The sequence below is a fragment of the Xenopus tropicalis genome, chromosome 4 (genome assembly GCF_000004195.4).
Source record: "Xenopus tropicalis strain Nigerian chromosome 4, UCB_Xtro_10.0, whole genome shotgun sequence".
Lineage (NCBI taxonomy): Eukaryota > Metazoa > Chordata > Amphibia > Anura > Pipidae > Xenopus > Xenopus tropicalis.
Window position 1 is genome coordinate 151,541,432 of NC_030680.2, and position 19,983 is coordinate 151,561,414.

At 51.3% G+C, this 19,983-nt stretch overlaps 1 protein-coding gene across 1 annotated transcript in view; it reads left to right on the top strand.

Annotated features, from left to right (window-relative positions):
- iqsec1 (IQ motif and Sec7 domain 1) overlaps positions 1 to 14,455 on the top strand; it is a gene marked incomplete at its 3' end in the record, with an annotated part of 47,811 nt that extends 33,356 nt beyond the window's left edge. Inside the window, 6 exon segments of the mRNA NM_001113832.1 lie at positions 1,067 to 1,192; positions 1,579 to 1,678; positions 2,854 to 3,015; positions 4,202 to 4,378; positions 12,405 to 12,454; positions 13,353 to 14,455. Of these exon segments, the coding sequence (NP_001107304.1) occupies positions 1,067 to 1,192; positions 1,579 to 1,678; positions 2,854 to 3,015; positions 4,202 to 4,378; positions 12,405 to 12,454; positions 13,353 to 13,874 (1,137 nt within the window).
- Positions 14,456 to 19,983: the final 5,528 nt, after the last annotated feature.

Sequence of the window (19,983 nt, forward strand, 5' to 3'; positions counted from 1 at the left end):
CATTTCCCCTCTCTTGGTAGGGAACCCCATAACCTGACTGCCCTTACAGTAAGTAACCCCTTCCTATGCTGATGGTGAGATCCCCTTTCCTCACCACCCCCAATGAATCACTCATTTCCCCTCTCTTGGTAGGGAACCCCATAACCTGACTGCCCTTACAGTAAGGAACACCTTCCTATGCTGATGGTGAGATCCCCTTTCCTCCCCACCCCCAATGTATCACTCATTCCCCCTTTCTTGGTAGGGAACCCCATAACCTGACTGCCCTTACAGTAAGGAACACCTTCCTATGCTGATGGTGAGATCCCCTTTCCTCCCCACCCCCAATGTATCACTCATTCCCCCTCTCTTGGTAGGGAACCCCATAACCTGACTGCCCTTACAGTAAGGAACCCCTTCCTATGCTGATGGTGAGATCCCCTTTCCTCCCCACCCCCAATGAATCACTCATTCTCTCTCCTTTAATTCAGTCTCAGTTGACATTTACTTGTTACAATTACCCCCCCCCCCCCCCCCTGTTTCAGTGTCTATGACAGGAGGTTACATGAATGTGTTTATGTTTGTTGATCACATCACAAGGGGGTGCAGACCTGCTGAGGGTCAGTAGGGAGGAGCCCAGTTCCACCTTGCTGCAATTAGCCAATCAGAGCTGGGGAAATCTGTCAGTGACTCAGTATCGGGGTTGGTTGCAGGCAGACAGATACTGTTGGGTTAAAGCCACAAATATATATAATTAATAATCGTCATGGGGTGTCAGTTTTGAGACCTGGGAGATGACAATTCTATTGACCCTCTTAGTAACTGAAGCAAAGGGGCTTGTTTGGCTCCCTCCCTCTCTGCTCTATAGCCTATGAGGCTGAATAGGGGCAGGGCTTCCTACTAGGTACCGCCCATTGGTGGGACACAGCTGTGCCCCCTTCTTGGCTCACTGGAGAGCAGAGAGAAGAGGGGCTGCAGGGAGAAGGCTTCAGGTCTGTGTGAGTGGCAGCAACTGGGAACAAGGACTGAGTACTGATTATATCCCGGTGTTGGTTCCGTTTGGGTTTATTCTTTCTCTGTTCTGTAGGTTCTTTCGTTACCGCACCGCAGGCTCGTCTGCTACTGTCGGCTTTTTGAGGTTCCAGATCCAAATAAACCACAGAAACTGGGTCTGCACCAGCGGGAAATCTTCCTGTTTAATGACCTGCTTGTGGTAGGTACCGGAGGGCCACAGGGTGCAGTTCAAACCTGGTAGGGGAGGAGTTATCCTTAGTTGGGGGGGGGGGCTCAGCTAAGTGCCAGCAGAACAATAAATCCATTATCTATAAACGGTGTTTAATATGATGCCACGCCTCCCACCAATGGAGTATTAATATGATAATATAGGCCACACCCCTATCCACCTGTCCATGACTGATTGGGGCCAGACATGCCTCTTATCTACCTGTAACCCCACCCATTTTGCATTAAGTCACGCCCATCTCTGGGTTTGCAGGTTAGGGCTTCCCTACCTTAATCAGACCAAGTGCTTTCTTTTACAGGAAAATACTGATTATTGCTCATTATTCTTTGATTTCCTCTAATGCATTGTTCATTTAGGTCACAAAGATTTTCCAGAAAAAGAAGAATTCTGTAACTTACAGTTTCCGGCAGTCGTTTTCCCTTTATGGAATGCAAGTTCTTCTGTATGAGAATCATAGTAAGTGTCACTTTGATACCCTGATACCCAACTGTACCTACTGTATTATGACTGTATAACCCCGCCCCTATCCCACTTGCACAGAAAGTACCTCCCCCAGATACCCAGGGAACCCAATGTAAATACTGCCCTGGGAGGGACTGACTGTGTAACCCCGCCCCTATCCCAATTGCACAGAAAGTACCTCCCCCAGATACCCAGGGAACCCAGTGTAAATACTGCCCTGGGAGGGACTGACTGTGTAACCCTGCCCCTATCCCAATTGCACAGAAAGTACCTCCCCCAGATACCCAGGGAACCCAATGTAAATACTGCCCTGGGAGGGAGTGACAATGTGACTCCGCCCCTCTCCCCACACAGAAAGTACCTCCCCCAGATACCCAGGGAGCCCAATGTAAATACTGCCCTGGGAGGGACTGACTGTGTAACCCCGCCCTCTCCCACTTGCACAGAAAGTACCTCCCCCAGATACCCAGGGAACCCAATGTAAATACTGCCCTGGGAGGGACTGACTGTGTAACCCCGCCCCTCTCCCACTTGCACAGAAAGTACCTCCCCCAGATACCCAGGGAGCCCAATGTAAATACTGCCCTGGGAGGGACTGACTGTGTAACCCCGCCCCTCTCCCACTTGCACAGAAAGTACCTCCCCCAGATACCCAGGGAACCCAATGTAAATACTGCCCTGGGAGGGACTGACTGTGTAACCCCGCCCCTATCCCAATTGCACAGAAAGTACCTCCCCCAGATACCCAGGGAACCCAATGTAAATACTGCCCTGGGAGGGACTGACTGTGTAACCCCGCCCCTCTCCCACTTGCACAGAAAGTACCTCCCCCAGATACCCAGGGAACCCAATGTAAATACTGCCCTGGGAGGGACTGACTGTGTAACCCCGCCCCTCTCCCACTTGCACAGAAAGTACCTCCCCCAGATACCCAGGGAACCCAATGTAAATACTGCCCTGGGAGGGAGTGGCTATGTGACCCCGCCCCTCTCTCACCTGTCTCCCAAACCTCAGCCCTTGTGAAGGAACCCAGTGAGGGTCCAACCTATAATGACCCGTTGCCCCCCCTTCAGTATAGAGATCATTTGTCCATATGAACTCAAACTGTGAGTTTGGGATCCGCCCTCCTCATTAAAATGACCAGACGCCCCTTCTCATTTGCATATTAGATTACCCTAACGCCATTCGTCTCAGCTCGGCCATCCCTGGCGCAGACGTTAAGGTTCTCATCAACTTCAACGCCCCAAATACTCAGGACCGTAAGAAATTCACGGATGACTTGCGAGAGTCGATAGCCGAAGTTCAAGAGATGGAAAAGTACAGAATAGAGTGTAAGTACAAAGGTACATACCTGTGCATGGACTTACCTGTTTCTTACTTCTTCTCCTCCCCCAACATCCCCTTTATCATCTATATCCCAGGGGCCCAGGTTCCATACTGTACCCATACCCTCCTCTCTCAGCACAGGGCTGCCTGTGTTCTGCTCCAATCATTGCACCGAGCTTTCCAGTACCAATACCGGCCCAGTTACTTGGCACCTTATATACTCGCCTACTATTGTATAACCTAGGGGCACAATGTAGTTCCGGGGATATAGAGCCCAAAGGCACAGTGTAGTTCTGGGGATATAGACCCCAAAGGCACAATGTAGTTCTGGGGATATAGACCCCAAAGGCACAATGTAGTTCTGGGGATATAGACCCCAAAGGCACAATGTAGTTCTGGGGATATAGACCCCAAAGGCACAATGTAGTTCTGGGGATATAGACCCCAAAGGCACAATGTAGTTCTTGGGGTATAGACCCCAAAGGCACAATGTAGTTCTGGGGATATAGACCCCAAAGGCACAATGTAGTTCTTGGGGTATAGACCCCAAAGGCACAATGTAGTTCTTGGGGTATAGACCCCCCAAAGATAAAGTGTAGTTCTGGGGATATAGACCCCAAAGACACAATGTAGTTCTGGGGATATAGACCCCAAAGACACAATGTAATTCTGGGGATATAGACCCCAAAGGCACAATGTAGTTGGGAGATATGGAACCAAAAGGCACAATGTAGTCTGGGGATATAGACCCCAAAGACACAATGTAGTTCTGGGGATATAGACCCCAAAGACACAATGTAGTTCTGGGGATATAGACCCCAAAGACACAATGTAGTTCTGGGGATATAGACCCCAAAGACACAATGTAATTCTGGGGATATAGACCCCAAAGGCACAATGTAGTTCTGGGGATATAGACCCCAAAGGCACAATGTAGATCTGGGGATATAGACCCCAAAGACACAATGTAGTTCTGGGGATATAGACCCCAAAGGCACAATGTAGTTCTGGGGATATAGACCCCAAAGGCACAATGTAATTCTGGGGATATAGGCCCCCTAGTTGTAGAATCTTGTAGTTCAGCGAATCAGTTCTATGCTTTTCCTGTTTCCATTTCTATGGGCAATTTCTACTTTGTGACCCTTTGGGGCATTTTGCGGCACTAACTGGTCTCCCCTGTTGTTGCTCCAGCGGAGTTAGAAAAGCAAAAGGGAGTGGTGCGGCCCAGCATGTCCCAGAGCTCCAGCCTGAAGAAGGATTCGGGCAACGGCGCCCTGAACAGGGCGTGTCTAGACGACAGCTACGCCACGGGGGAGGGGCTGAAACGCAGCGCCCTAAGCAGCTCTCTCAGGGACCTCTCGGAAGCAGGTGAGGAGCGCGCGGCTCTGTGTGGTTATGAGCTAAATATACACAAATATGTATATTCCCTGTAAATATACCATACTTTGTGCTGTATCCAGCCGTAACCCGCACCTAAGTGTTTTCTCTCTCTTTCTCTCCCCGACACAATGTAATAAACTAGATTACTATGAGTACTTGTAAAGGAGAGAGGCCCCAGTTGGAGCGTAAGTCAAACTTTAGCTGTAGAACTGAGAGACAGCCACGTTGGGGGTCCAGCAACCCGCCGCCTTCCAGATGTGCTTGAACTACAGTTCCCATCATCCTCTGCAGATGAAGGGGGTTGTTATTGGGTGACATCTGCAGGGGGTGTGGGTGGCCCTAACCAATCGTACTCACTGCTTCATGTGTAATTTGTGCTTTGTGTTCCTGTGCATCACATTCGATGAATGAAATGGATTGAAGCCAAACTAAATTCAGAACTGCGCTCCCCCCCCCAATCGCCCCAAAATGACAGATATTAACCCTTCCCAGGGCTGCTGCCATCTGACACTGGTCTGTACATCGCCCTTTGTCGGTGGCAAAATCTCCAAATATGGGCCATCACCCTTCCATCATACCCACCGTGTCCTGTTGGCCTCTGTGTACGAACCCATTTTCCATTGCAGTGAATGTGACCCGAGAGCGCCTCCTGATGATGATAATGAGAATTATACGCAGATAAAGCTTCATAAGCAAAATAAGTGCCGGAATCTCCTCTGTGTGTTACATAGAGCCATAAAGCAGGGCAGGACTGCTGCTTACAATGGGGGGGGGGATCAGATAGGATCTGTTCCACTGTGACAGAATGCTCTGTTATACAGATAGCTAGAATCTCAGCCATAAAGCAGGGCAGGACTGCTGCTTACAATGGGGGGGATCAGATAGGATCTGTGCCACTGTAACAGAATGCTCTGTTATACAGATAGCTAGAATCTCAGCCATAAAGCAGGGCAGGACTGCTGCTTACAATGGGGGATCAGATAGGATCTGTGCCACTGTGACAGAATGCTCTGTTATACAGATAGCTAGAATCTCAGCCATAAAGCAGGGCAGGACTGCTGCTTACAATGGGGGGGATCAGATAGGATCTGTGCCACTGTGACAGAATGCTCTGTTATACAGATAGCTAGAATCTCAGCCATAAAGCAGGGCAGGACTGCTGCTTACAATGGGGGGGGATCAGATAGGATCTGTGCCACTGTGACAGAATGCTCTGTTATACAGATAGCTAGAATCTCAGCCATAAAGCAGGGCAGGACTGCTGCTTACAATGGGGATCAGTAGATTTCAGTTTGGTACTTTGGTCTGCGCTTGAGGTTTTTTCTCTTTATGGAACAGGGACAGTTACAACTGGGGTGTTTGCTACAGAAACCCTACTATAGTTTATATAAATACCCCGCTGTGTAGCCCTGGGGGCAGCCATTCCTGCACTGGTACAGCTGGGGTGTTTGCTACAGAAACCCTACTATAGTTTATATAAATACCCCGCTGTGTAGCCCCGGGGCAGCCATTCCTGCACTGGTACAGCTGGGGTGTTTGCTACAGAAACCCTACTATAGTTTATATAAATACCCCGCTGTGTAGCCCCGGGGGCAGCCATTCCTGCACTGGTACAGCTGGGGTGTTTGCTACAGAAACCCTACTATAGTTTATATAAATACCCCGCTGTGTAGCCCCGGGGGCAGCCATTCCTGCACTGGTACAGCTGGGGTGTTTGCTACAGAAACCCTACTATAGTTTATATAAATACCCCGCTGTGTAGCCCCGGGGGCAGCCATTCCTGCACTGGTACAGCTGGGGTGTTTGCTACAGAAACCCTACTATAGTTTATATAAATACCCCGCTGTGTAGCCCCGGGGGCAGCCATTCCTGCGTTGGTACAACTGGGGTGTTTGCTACAGAAACCCTACTATAGTTTATATAAATACCCCGCTGTGTAGCCCCGGGGGCAGCCATTCCTGCACCGGTACAGCTGGGGTGTTTGCTACAGAAACCCTACTATAGTTTATATAAATACCCCGCTGTGTAGCCCCGGGGGCAGCCATTCCTGCACCGGTACAGCTGGGGTGTTTGCTACAGAAACCCTACTATAGTTTATATAAATACCCCGCTGTGTAGCCCCGGGGCAGCCGTTCCTGCACTGGTACAGCTGGGGTGTTTGCTACAGAAACCCTACTATAGTTTATATAAATAAGCTGTTGTGTAGCGGGGGCGGGGGGGGGGGGGCAGGTATTCAAACTGAAATAGGCCTAAATGGCACAGGCACATAGCAGATAACAGATAAAACACCATTGTATTCTACAGAGCTTATCTGTTATCTGCTATGTAACCTGTGCCTTCTCTCAGGCTTAATAACTGCCCCGTGGCTGCCCAGCAGGGTATTTAAATAAACTCTAGGGGTGATACAGACGCCGCACCCAGTTGCCCCAGGGCAGGGCAACACTGAATTATATTCTAATTACTTTAAAGTACTCTCATTTTATTGTTTATGTTACTGTTCCTTTAACTCTTTTGTACATGAGACTATCTGCTGGGCAGTCCCTGTGTGTGTGTGTGTGTATATTTATTTATTGGCACTTTATTTTGTGAACTTCTGTATAATAATAATAATAATAATATTAATAATGAATTATAATGTCCGGGAGTCTGAGCCCCTTATCCCTGGCACATTCAGTACATTGGCACACAGCATGGCAGGGATGCTGGGAGTTCCTATCCGTTGAGTTGCTTACTATTGGGCAATTAGGTGCGAGTGGGCCGGAGAGAGGGGCAGAGACAGGGGTGAGAGGGGCGGGAGATAGGCGGCAGGGACAGGTGCCAGAGGGGCGGAGACAGGTGCCAGAGGGGCGGAGACAGGTGCCAGAGGGGCGGAGACAGGCAGCAGGGACAAGCGCCAGAGGGGCAGAGACGGGCTAGAGGGGCAGGGACAGGCGGCAGGGACAGGCGGCAGGGGCCAGAGGGGCAGGGACGGGCTAGAGGGGCAGGGAGGGGCTAGAGGGGCAGGGACAGGTGCCAGAGGGGCAGGGACAGGGGCTAGAGGGGCAGGGACAGGCGCGGGAGGGGCAGGGACAGGTGCCAGAGGGGCAGGGGCCAGAGGGTCAGGGGCCAGAGGGGCAGGGACAGGGGCCAGAGGGACAGGCGCCAGAGGGGCAGGGACAGGCGCCAGAGGGGCAGGGACAGGCGCCAGAGGGGCAGGGACAGGGGCCAGAGGGGCAGGGTCAGGCGCCAGAGGGGCAGGGTCAGGGGGCAGGGTCAGGGGCCAGAGGGGCAGGGTCAGGGGCCAGAGGGGCAGGGTCAGGGGCCAGAGGGGCAGGGAGAGGGGCCAGAGGGGCAGGGAGAGGGGCCAGAGGGGCAGGGTCAGGCGCCAGAGGGGCAGGGTCAGGCGCCAGAGGGGCAGGGTCAGGCGCCAGAGGGGCAGGGTCAGGGGCCAGAGGGGCAGGGACAGGGGCCAGAGGGGCAGGGACAGGGGCCAGAGGGGCAGGGACAGGGGCCAGAGGGGCAGGGTCAGGGGCCAGAGGGGCAGGGTCAGGGGCCAGAGGGGCAGGGTCAGGCGCCAGAGGGACAGGGGCCAAAGGGGCAAAGGTGTGAGGGTGGAAGTTATTACATGGTTGCTATGGTTATGCAGGGCAGAGCTTCCAGGGGGCAGTTGTGCATGTGGAGAAGAGCTAAATGCCCCCCCCTTCTTTTAGATAGGATTTCCCTGGTGGATTTTAGGAACAGTGTGTAGGGGCCTAACTAAAGGCTTTGTAAATGTAGGGGCCCAAAAGCCTTTAGTTATCTGGGGCTTGTGAGGTTGGTGGGATTCATTTCCCCCCGCTCCCCTTGTACTGGTGCCACTGGCACGATCCCAAGATTCGGGGCAGTAGGTTCCCCTCGGTACTGGATGGAGGGCAGGGGGGCTGCCAGGGGCAATAATTGGTCGGGTGAAGGACCTGGTGGTCACATATTGGCTTGTACTAAACAGAACCAGACATCATGTGGGCCCTCACTACCTAGAACCTTGGGGCCCCCAATGTGCAGTATCGGTGCAGACTCGTGGGCCCCAGTGTGTGGTGTCGGTACAGACTCGTGGGCCCCAGTGTGTGGTGTCGGTACAGACTTGTGGCCCCGGTGTCGGTACAGACTTGTGGCCCCGGTGTCGGTACAGACTTGTGGCCCCGGTGTCGGTACAGACTTGTGGCCCCGGTGTCGGTACAGACTTGTGGCCCCGGTGATGGTACAGACTTGTGGCCCCGGTGTCGGTACAGACTTGTGGCCCCGGTGTCGGTACAGACTTGTGGCCCCGGTGATGGTACAGACTTGTGGCCCCGGTGTCGGTACAGACTTGTGGCCCGGTGTCGGTACAGACTTGTGGCCCCGGTGATGGTACAGACTTGTGGCCCCGGTGTCGGTACAGACTTGTGGCCCCGGTGTCGGTACAGACTTGTGGCCCCGGTGTCGGTACAGACTTGTGGCCCCGGTGTCGGTACAGACTTGTGGCCCCGGTGTCGGTACAGACTTGTGGCCCCGGTGTCGGTACAGACTTGTGGCCCCGGTGTCGGTACAGACTTGTGGCCCCGGTGTCGGTATAAGATGCATTTCTCCAGCCGAGACCTTGGAATCTTTAATCTAAAATGAGTTTTTTGTAGTTATTTTTTGACCTTATTGCAACCTGTGTAACATCTGTGTCCCATTCAGCCCAAAAAGAACCGGTACCGTGTCCTGGCAGCCCAATCGCTATTGCTGTACTGGTTCCCTTGTCCGTTGTGTCACCAGAACATTTGTCTCGTTGTGTCTGTGTGAGGCTGCTGGGCTCCAGTGATACAATGTCGCATCACGTGATACACCTATAGCACTTACCTGTACCACTTACCTGTAGCGCCAGTACCACTTACCTGTAACATTTACTCACCTGTACCACTTACCTGTAGCGCCAATAACACTTACCTGTAACATTTACTCACCTGTACCACCATTTACTCACCTGTAGCGCCAATAACACTTACCTGTAACATTTACTCACCTGTACCACTTACCTGTAGCGCCAATAACACTTACCTGTAACATTTACTCACCTGTACCACTTACCTGTAGCGCCAATAACACTTACCTGTAACATTTACTCACCTGTACCATTTACCTGTAGCGCCAATAACACTTACCTGTAACACTTACTCACCTGTACCAATTACCTGTAGCGCCAATAACACTTACCTGTAACACTTACTCACCTGTACCAATTACCTGTAGCGCCAATAACATTTACCTGTACTGGGGGCAAGTTTTAACTTAACCTACAAGTTGGAATATGAAAGAAGAGATCTGATTGGTTGCACTAGGGGTGTGTCCCTGCTGAGTGTGCCAGTGACAATAGGGGGGAACCGGATCTCTGTAATATTAATGTTATTGAGCCCCCCATTCACTTGTGCCATTTAACCCCCTTGGTCCTAGGTAAAGAGGCTGACCCCCACCCCATATAGACTTTGACTCCCATCATTGACCCCCAGTGCATACAGACACTGGCCCTTACCCCCCAATAGACAGAGACTGGCCCTTACCCCCCAATAGACAGAGACTGGCCCTTACCCCCCAATAGACAGAGACTGGCCCTTACCCCCCAATAGACAGAGACTGGCCCTTACCCCCCAATAGACAGAGACTGGCCCTTACCCCGCAATAGACAGAGACTGGCCCTTACCCCCCAATAGACAGACACTGGCCCTTACCCCCCAATAGACAGACACTGGCCCTTACCCCCCAGTAGACAGAGACTGGCCCTTACCCCCCAATAGACAGACACTGGCCCTTACCCCCCAATAGACAGACACTGGCCCTTACCCCCCAATAGACAGAGACTGGCCCTTACCCCCCAATAGACAGAGACTGGCCCTTACCCCCCAATAGACAGACACTGGCCCTTACCCCCCAATAGACAGAGACTGGCCCTTACCCCCCAATAGACAGAGACTGGCCCTTACCCCCCAATAGACAGACACTGGCCCTTACCCCCCAATAGACAGAGACTGGCCCTTACCCCCCAATAGACAGAGACTGGCCCTTACCCCCCAATAGACAGAGACTGGCCCTTACCCCCCAGTAGACAGACACTGGCCCTTACCCCCCAATAGACAGAGACTGGCCCTTACCCCCCAATAGACAGACACTGGCCCTTACCCCCCAATAGACAGAGACTGGCCCTTACCCCCCAATAGATAGACACTGGCCCTAACCCCGCCCCAGACAGAGACTGGCCCTTACCCCCCAATAGATAGACACTGGCCCTAACCCCGCCCCAGACAGAGACTGGCGCTTATCCCGTCCCAGACAGAGACTGGCCCTTACCCCGCCCCAGACAGAGACTGGCCCTTACCCCGCCCCAGACAGAGACTGGCCCTTACCCCCCCCCAGACAGAGACTGGCCCTTACCCCGCCCAAGACAGAGACTGGCCCTTACCCCGCCCCAGACAGAGACTGGCCCTTACCCCGCCCCAGACAGAGACTGGCTCCCATACATACAAACACTGACCCCCATACTGACACCAGTTTTGTACAGATACTGATTGGTTATTGATGGGCAGGCGTGGGCAGCGCGTGGGTAGTGGCACAGTGGGCACCCTGCATTACTAATCACAGTGTCATTTTTCAGTCTTTAATATCTTGTTTGGGAACGGCCAGTTGCACCCAAGTAAGCCTTTCTCTTTTCTTCTTGGCATCGCTACCATAGTGCCGCCGCCTCGTAGCCAAATAGCCCCTCATCCTCATCCTGATAGGCTCTAAGTGCCACCCTGCTGAGTCAGAGCTTACGGCAGCCAATCACATGTGCTCATGTAGGAATTGTATAACGAGTCCCTCGCTTCATTATTCTGCTCTTCCAATGAAATCCCCTGTGCTCACCGATGGTTCCCTACAAACTAGAAGATCGACTCCCCTCATAGATCTGATTGGCAACGATTGGCCCACTCACACGATTCCCATGCCAAATCCATGATCCGGGTGTTGCGCAACCTTCTCAGAACCTGCCGATGTCAGTACATTGGGGTATTGAAAGCCAAGACCATGAATCATTAGTGCGTATCTAGAACCAAAGAGCATTAATCCTTAACGAGCAGTAGCCAATTGGCTTATTATAGTCAATGCCAATAAAGCACTGCCCCCCCATGTTTCCTCTATGGTCTTCTGCTATCAAACTCCGCCTCCAACTGGAACCCGAACCTATTGATCTGGTTGGGAAATTGCCAAGTTGAAAGTTGCATTTGTGCAATTAAATGTTTAGAAGGAGCCTCGGAATCCTGAAGGTCCATCATTTCTGGTTCAGAAAGAGCCTCTATGTCTTCAAAGGTTTAGAAGGGGCAGCAAAAAGATAAGTTATAGTGAGGAAACTTCTAGAAGGTGCCTCCAAGTCATTCCAGATTTTGAAGGCATCATCAAACAATGCAAGTTTTGGAAGGTAAAAGATTAGAAAGTTCCTTTAGAAGATGAAAGGTTTGAAGGTTCCTTCAGGAGAAAGATTAGAAGGTTCCTTCACATGATTGGATTAGAGGGTTTCTTCACATGATTTCAGAAGGTTCCTTCACATAATTGGATTAGAGGCTTCCTTCACGTGATATCCGAAGGTTCCTTCACATGATTTCAGAAGGTTCCTTCACGTGATTTCAGAAGGTTCCTTCACGTGATTTCAGAAGGTTCCTTCACATGATTGGATTACAGGGTTCCTTCACATGATTTTAGAAGGTTCCTTCACATGATTTCAGAAGGTTCCTTCACATAATTGGATTACAGGGTTCCTTCACATGATTTCAGAAGGTTCCTTCACATAATTTCAGAAGTTTCCTTCTCTTTATGGAAGGTGTTTGATGGCACAAACCAAGAGTGAAACGTGGGAGGGGATGTGTTCTTCCATGTGTTGGGCAGTAGGACCAGTAATGCCCCCCTATGGTCGCACTATTTGAGGCTTGAGAGTTAGAGCAGGGCAATAGGTGTAACGTGCCAGGTCTCATCTCGGTCTCTAATCTGTGGTATTGCATGTTCTGGGCAGGCAAGCGTGGGAGACGCAGCAGTGCAGGATCGCTAGACAGCAATATGGAAGTAAGTAGGAAGCGCCTCATGTCTAGCTGGATGTGATTTGCATTTCCAACCTCTCTCTCCGCCCCTCTATATTCTGCTTGCCCCCATGCATGCCTGGGACACACCCGTAACCGCAGCAAACCGGCCCCCGTCTGGTTTGTGGGACACTTAGTGCTCAGCCCGACCCGTTCCTCTAGCATGGTGGAACCTCTGCTTCTCTCACTCTATCAACGGGGGGGTCTCTGTGTGTGCAAAGCACCAGCTTGCTGTCTCTTCCTCCCTCTCTCTCTCTCTCTCTGCTTCTCTGTCTGTATCTCTCCTGTAGGTCCCACCCACGGGGAGGCAGGCTTACTGATAGGGAGAGTAAGAACCAATGACAATGAACTCAATGTGGATTTCATGAGATTTCATTCATCTTGAAGCCATTAATATACCCTGGTCATGTCTGTACCCCCCCACCCCCCCGCCCCCGGCCTGCATAACTCTGTGTGTTTGGCTCAGTGTCCCATGAGCGCACAAAGACCACCCCCTAGGCACAGGCTTAGCCGTAGGAACTCTAGAACTAGAACTCTCCAATTACTCTAGAACGCTGCCGATACCCACAGCTTGGAGGCCAAACCCACAGCAACTGATGACCCTCAGTGGCCAACTGTGGCTAACCGGGGCTGATGGGAGTATTAATGGTGTTGGCACCCCCAGACTTTGTAGAGGGTGAAACATGAAGAATCTGGGTGTGGGCGCTAGAGTAGTAGTAGTGCTTGAGTGTGGGCGCTAGAGTAGCAGTAGTGCTTGAGTAGACTTGTTTGTGGGTTCTAGATCAGGCCTGTTCTAGCTGTGGGTCTGTGTGTGCGTAGTATGTTTATGAGACAAAGAGGCTGCCAGAGTTCTAATTGTTCTTTTGTTCCCTTCTCTCCCCTAGGGGTCCATCATTAGCAGCCCCCACATACGCCGACGAACCCCATCTACCCGGGAGTGCCCGTCTCGCCAGAGCATGCCCAACTCTTCCTCCTCCCTCTTAGGCTCTTTATTTGGCACAAAACGGGGCAAACCCCCATCCTCCTCCTCGTCCCAAGGCCACCTGGCTTCCGGCGCCTCGCAGCACCCGACTCTGATCTCCCACCAACGCCACTCAACGGGGGAACTGGTGGGGCCGCCGGAGGGCCAAACCCAGGCACAAGTACACGCACAGCACTCCCAGTACTACCATATGCAGCAGAACCCTCCTCCCTACCATCATCATCATCACTATCTCCCACCCCAGCACCTTCAGCAGCACCAGTACCACCCCCTGGCACAGCACCCCCCCTACATGCAACATTCCCACCTCCCCCCGACCCACTCTGCACATTCCCAGCATGCACAGCACCACCACAGCCAGCAGCTCTCCTCCTCATCCGTAAGCACGAAACCAAAACACAGCGGCATCAGTACAATAGTCTAGGCCCCACAATGCATTGCTCCCGGCGGAAGCGAATCCGGCCGACGCGTTAACGTTTACATAGTTAGTGGGAGAGACGTTAATGGTGGGTTGGGCAGAGGGGCCCCCCAGCAGGGCCCACAGAACCTCCGTAGATAGAACCAAGAACATATTCTACCGTTTAACACTTTAGAGCCGAATCACGTGGCCCCTCTCGTCCCACTGTGGCCCTGCATTAACGCTACGAATAAGTGTCATGTTTTAGGGGCGGGGAATCAAATCGTATTTATTGCTTGATAACCGAGTAAGTGTACAAATAGACCAACTGCATCGTTGCTGTGTAACTTCCCCCCTGCTTTGCTTCCCGGAGCTGCTAGGGTTAATATGAGATTAGGATTTAGCGGATTATTCTACTTGAACCCGAAACACCTTTTGTTCTGACTTCGAGCAGTTGTAGCAATATGGGGGCGGAGCCTGGACGGAACGCACTACTGCTGGGACATTTGCACTTAATCCACAAATAAATGTGCCAACCCCTCACTCACACTCACTCTGCTTCACTCACACTCACCCCCCTGACATTGGATCAGTAATCGCCCCCCCCCCCCCCCCCCAGTCGCCCCCCTTCCCGGCGGTTTGACCATAGAAACAATCAATTTGGGACACTGTAAAGGCTCCGAGAACTGTGAATTTTCAGGATGTGATTTTTTTTATAGAAACATCCACTTTGTATAGAAATAACCCGGAAATCTCTGTGTTTCACGTCCTGCGTCTGTAAAGGGCAAGTAAACCCGCTTTGTGCGCTCGTCGCTGTAACCCTTTCCTCTCCCACACGGGAACCTTTTATAGCAGAGAATGTATTTTACAACTTTTTTAGGCTTTATTTCCCCTTTTCTCTTCTGTCTGTTCATTGGCCGAGCGTTGCCCCCCCCCCCCCATTGCTTGAGTTGCCTGTAACTGAGTCCAATCTGTAATGCTGATTATTCAGTGAGACCCTGGCCTGCAGAGCTTACAATCTAAGTCCGGTGCCTCGTGCTTCAGGATCATTAGCACTGTGATGGGGTTTTTGTTTTGGTTCTCTTTTTCTCAATTTTAGAATTCTACCCCCCCCCCCCCGACCCGTAACCCCCGGGGGCGCTGGGAGTTGTAGTTCCCGTGGCCCCTTAGATTAAATGAAAACCAGCAGGATAGAAACAAAGCACTTGTTATTATTATGGAGGCGGGGCGAACGCTTTCCCTCAGAATATGGGGGTTCACAGGAATATTTTTCTATCCCCCCCCCCATTACATCAGTCCGTAGCTACATGAGCCGCCCCCTCGGGGTGCCCCTTAGTGTATGTGGGTGGGTAGGGGGCGCTGTTGCAAGGAGAGGGAACTGTACTGCATGCCCTATAGTCTCCCACACAGAGTATATTGTATATTTGCAGAATATATCAGTATTATTGTTCATAATAGTAAAGACTTCTAATAATCACCTATTTACTCTGTAGCCTCACTTACCTCTGTACTAGAGTAGCACCTACCTGTAACCTGCGGCTGCTTCCAGGGAAGATGGGCGGCCGCCCCCGTAGGGTTAACCCTTTGGCTCTGCCTCCCTCTATATACCTATACATATATATATATATACACACAATGTGTCTCCAGAGGTCTCACAGGAGCAGCAGCAAGCAGTATGGCAGCCCCTACAGAAATATCTATTCATATCTACAGAGAAGGGTGCATTGTGGGTACAAATATAGAACTTTACAAAAGTCCAAGTAACTGAAAATCCAACTAATAAATCACTTAATCCCCACCCCTCAATCAATAAATAGCTTACCCCCCCCCCCATTCCAGTAGGGAACCCCATAACCTGACTGCCCTTACAGTAAGGAACCCCTTCCTATGCTGATGGTGAGATCCCCTTTCCTCCCCACCCCCAATGTATCACTCATTCCCCCTCTCTTGGTAGGGAATCCCATAACCTGACTGCCCTTACAGTAAGGAACCCCTTCCTATGCTGATGGTGAGATCCCCTTCCCTCCCCACCCCCAATGTATCACTCATTCCCCCTCTCTTGGTAGGGAACCCCATAACCTGACTGCCCTTACAGTAAGGAACCCCTTCCTATGCTGATGGTGAGATCCCCTTTCCTCCCCACCCCCAATGTATCACTCATTCCCCCTCTCTTGGTAGGGAACCCCATAACCTGACTGCCCTTACAGTAAGGAACCCCTTCCTATGCTGATGGTGAGATCCCCTTTCCTCCCCACCCCCAATGTATCACTCATTCCCCCTCTCTTGGTAGGGAATCCCATAACCTGACTGCCCTTACAGTAAGGAACCCCTTCCTATGCTGATGGTGAGATCCCCTTCCCTCCCCACCCCCAATGTATCACTCATTCCCCCTCTCTTGGTAGGGAATCCCATAACCTGACTGCCCTTACAGTAAGGAACCCCTTCCTATGCTGATGGTGAGATCCCCTTTCCTCCCCACCCCCAATGTATCACTGATGGTGAGATCTCCTTCTGATGTTAGAATACTGGAGACACCCCCGTTTCTATTATTACACCCCAATAAATGCAATTGAATAATAAAAGAGCCAGAGGGTGAAACTCTGATACAGGGAGGGGGTAAATACTACAGTTGCCCGTGGCTCTAGCCGGTGGGTAAGTGCATGTAGGTGGGCGCACTCTCGGCCGGACATGGCCCCCGGGCAGCGAGACTCTTCCCTGGAATCAGCACTCACTGTATTTGTATTTTTTCAGTTAAGAATGACGTGTGCAACAATGTAAAGGGTAAATCAAATGATTAAATTCTATTCCTATATACTGTACATGTATTGTATTGCAATATGAAGACGCAAGCTGGGCCGCTACCCGGTGCGGAGTGAGCCCCACGCTGTGCTGCATGCACCAGGACTCGTACAAGAAGCTGACACTCGCTCAGCGGATATTTCTACAGATCTGTATATTGACTCTCTAAGTGTTGCTGTCCCATTGGAGCGTGTGTTCTGCGGTCCGGCATGCGTTTGTTCCATTGTAAGATATCATTCCTCTTCCTGCCTGCGGTGAAACTGTATATAATCCAACATGGAAGCGGCTGGGAAATGGACTGTCCCAGGAGGGGCCCCAGGGGGCCGATATATAGCGGTTACTGTACATAGTGTGTAAATTCCCCACCCCCCCCTCACTGACTCTTTAATAACCACGGCATTCGATAGGAAACCTTAGAATTAGCAACCAGACTGTTAACCCCTTCCCCCCCGTAAGCACCGAGGGGCATTTTGTAACTCACAGAAGGAAAGGAAAGTGCGGAACTGGAATATGCATTCTGTCTGTAAGTAGTACCTACCCCTCCGTGTACAATGATAATAATAATAATAACTGTGATCATGTGGATAAACTCAATAAACCATAAAAGAGAAGGTTTGTGGCTCTTGTTGCTTCTCGCCAGAGCGCCTGGGGGGCGCCACTGTGTCTTGGGGGCCCCCACAGAGGCAAGTTGGGGCTCGCAGCAGGTCCAATTGACTCCTCTGTTACAGTATTAAAGGACAAGTAAAAACATTTATATACAGTAGGGGGGTAATGCATTTGGGGTGGGGGATGGTGGGGCTGCGCCCCAAAATGCTTGGGGTGCTTAGTTCAAACCTTACTGATAATTCCGGCCCTCTGACCCTCAAATATGCACTCTGTAATGAGATTTCTGGGGGTAAAGACCCCCCCCCAGCTGGCATATAGGGAGGAAGATAAAGCTGGCATTTAGTGTTGTTTCCATGGTGAAGTTCCCTGTTCCGGGGGGGCACGCAGGGGCTCAGGATTGGAAGTGATTGCTGGGAAATAAAGGCAAAACCCTGAAAGTCCCATTAAAATAAGAAAACGGGCCACAGGGGGCAATTACTCCTGCAGAAGGGTAAATGCACCAGGAGAGACTGCTGTTTTGTCCATAGTACCCCATGTACCTCTACAGGGCTATTATTTACCACCTGGGGGCTTTTACCTGTACATTGAAGAGCTGTTTGTGCTTAGGGGCATATTCTTGTATTGCCTGAGGGCACGTGCCTGGGGCAGCAGCTTCAGGGGGGGGCACTTACATAGGCAAAAAAATTCCTTATCAATTCCCAATCAGAGAAATCAATTCTCCCCCAATAAAGTCTGGGGCGCACTCATTTACTCCTTTGCTCCTTTCCCTGTGTCCCCAGGGGTGTCATTGGCCAGGGCCCCTAGGGCTGGGGACCAATGGGCAATACTCTATAATGACATACAGTCAGGTTCCTGTGGGCATACAGGGTGCTTATGTACTGGGGGGGTTATGGCAAGGGAGCAGCAGGGGATTGTGGGAGCAGAGTTGCCGCTAGTTGATTGGTGCTGCAGCCTGTGAGGCTCTTCCATTTGAGCAACAGATTTTATTTACCTCCTGTTATGTTTGCTAAAGGCCAAACTAATTATTTCTATAGAAAGTCTCCCTGCACGCGGGGCCCCCTGCTGTCAGTTGTCAGTAATACCGGCCCCCCTGCTGTCAGTTGTCAGTAATACCGGCCCCCCTGCTGTCAGTAAGACCGGCCCCCCTGCTGTGAGCTGTCAGTAACACCCCCAGGTAAGGAACTTATGGCATTTTCCAGAGTTTGCAGATTTCCAGCCCAGGTCTGTATCTCCCCACCAGGTAAGGACATCTTCCCCATATGCACCCCCCCCTCAGGTAAGGTCCTCAGTCCATTGGCCCCAGTGCCTCTATCATGTGGGGTACCCCTACCTGCAGGTATATGGGTCCCATACAATGTGGGGTACCCCTCCCTGCAGGCATATGGGTCCCATACAATGCGGGGTACCCCTACCTGCAGGTATATGGGTCCCATACAATGTGGGGTACCCCTCCCTGCAGGCATATGGGTCCCATACAATGCGGGGTACCCCTACCTGCAGGTATATGGGTCCCATACAATGCGGGGTTCCCCTACTTGCAGGTATATGGGTCCCATACAATGTGGGGTTCCCCTCCCTGCAGGCATATGGGTCCCATACAATGCGGGGTTCCCCTACCTGCAGGCATATGGGTCCCATACAATGCGGGGTTCCCCTACCTGCAGGCATATGGGTCCCATACAATGCGGGGTTCCCCTACCTGCAGGCATATGGGTCCCATACAATGCGGGGTTCCCCTACCTGCAGGTATATGGGTCCCATACAATGCGGGGTTCCCCTACCTGCAGGTTTATGGGTTGACATCAGTGGCCCCAGGCCATTTAACCCTTTATGTCATTAGTTACTTGCTTATCAGAGGAATAAGAATCTATTGCCCTTTGGCTGTTCCTGCCCAGAAGCGCTCGGGCCCGGCGGGAGAAGCTGCAGTGTATGTGGCGAATCTCTCACAGTGAATGTAAAATCCATGGTCCAAGGTCATTTATTTCTTTAAAACACAACTTATTCATGAAATGAATTAGAAACCAAGTGCAACGCCGTCAGTAAGTGCCCCTATCTGAGATCCCTCACAGGCGGATATAACCCCAGATATGATATACATATGGGTGCGTTGAACTACAACTCTCAGAAGCTCCAAGAGATCCTGAGTTATAGCTTAAAGATAAACTGCACAAAATAACATCACAGCAGGAAATAATGGTACAATCCCATACCCTATAGAGCAGGGTGTAGGGCAGACAGGTTGAGCCTAAACAGAATAGAAGCCACTGTCTATACTGTCCAATTGCATGCTGGGTATTGTAGTTTTATATTTATCCTACCTGTAGGCTAATTGTTAGATACAAACTACATTACCCAGCATGCAGCGGGACAGACTTACACTGAGGGGAAAAAACTTTGGCTAGTTTCCAAACTACAAACCCGCCAAGGCTCCAAAAAATAGCCCAAAACTGTACCTTGGGGGGTTTGTACTTTGGAAACCCGCCTGGGATTTGAATTAGTAGCCCAATTTGGTGGAAAACCCGCCAACCTGACAACCCTGCTCTCAGGGTCCCGCTAAGAACAACACACAGGCCAAACGCGGGAATCCCACTGGTGCAGCAAGAAGTCACATGGACTCGGGCCAGCCAATCAGAAGGTCTCTGAGAATGTGGGCGGAAGTGCAGACAAGCGGCTTTCATGCGCGTCTTAGTGACGTATATTATCGGCGCCAGAGCTGTCTATCAGTCGGGCA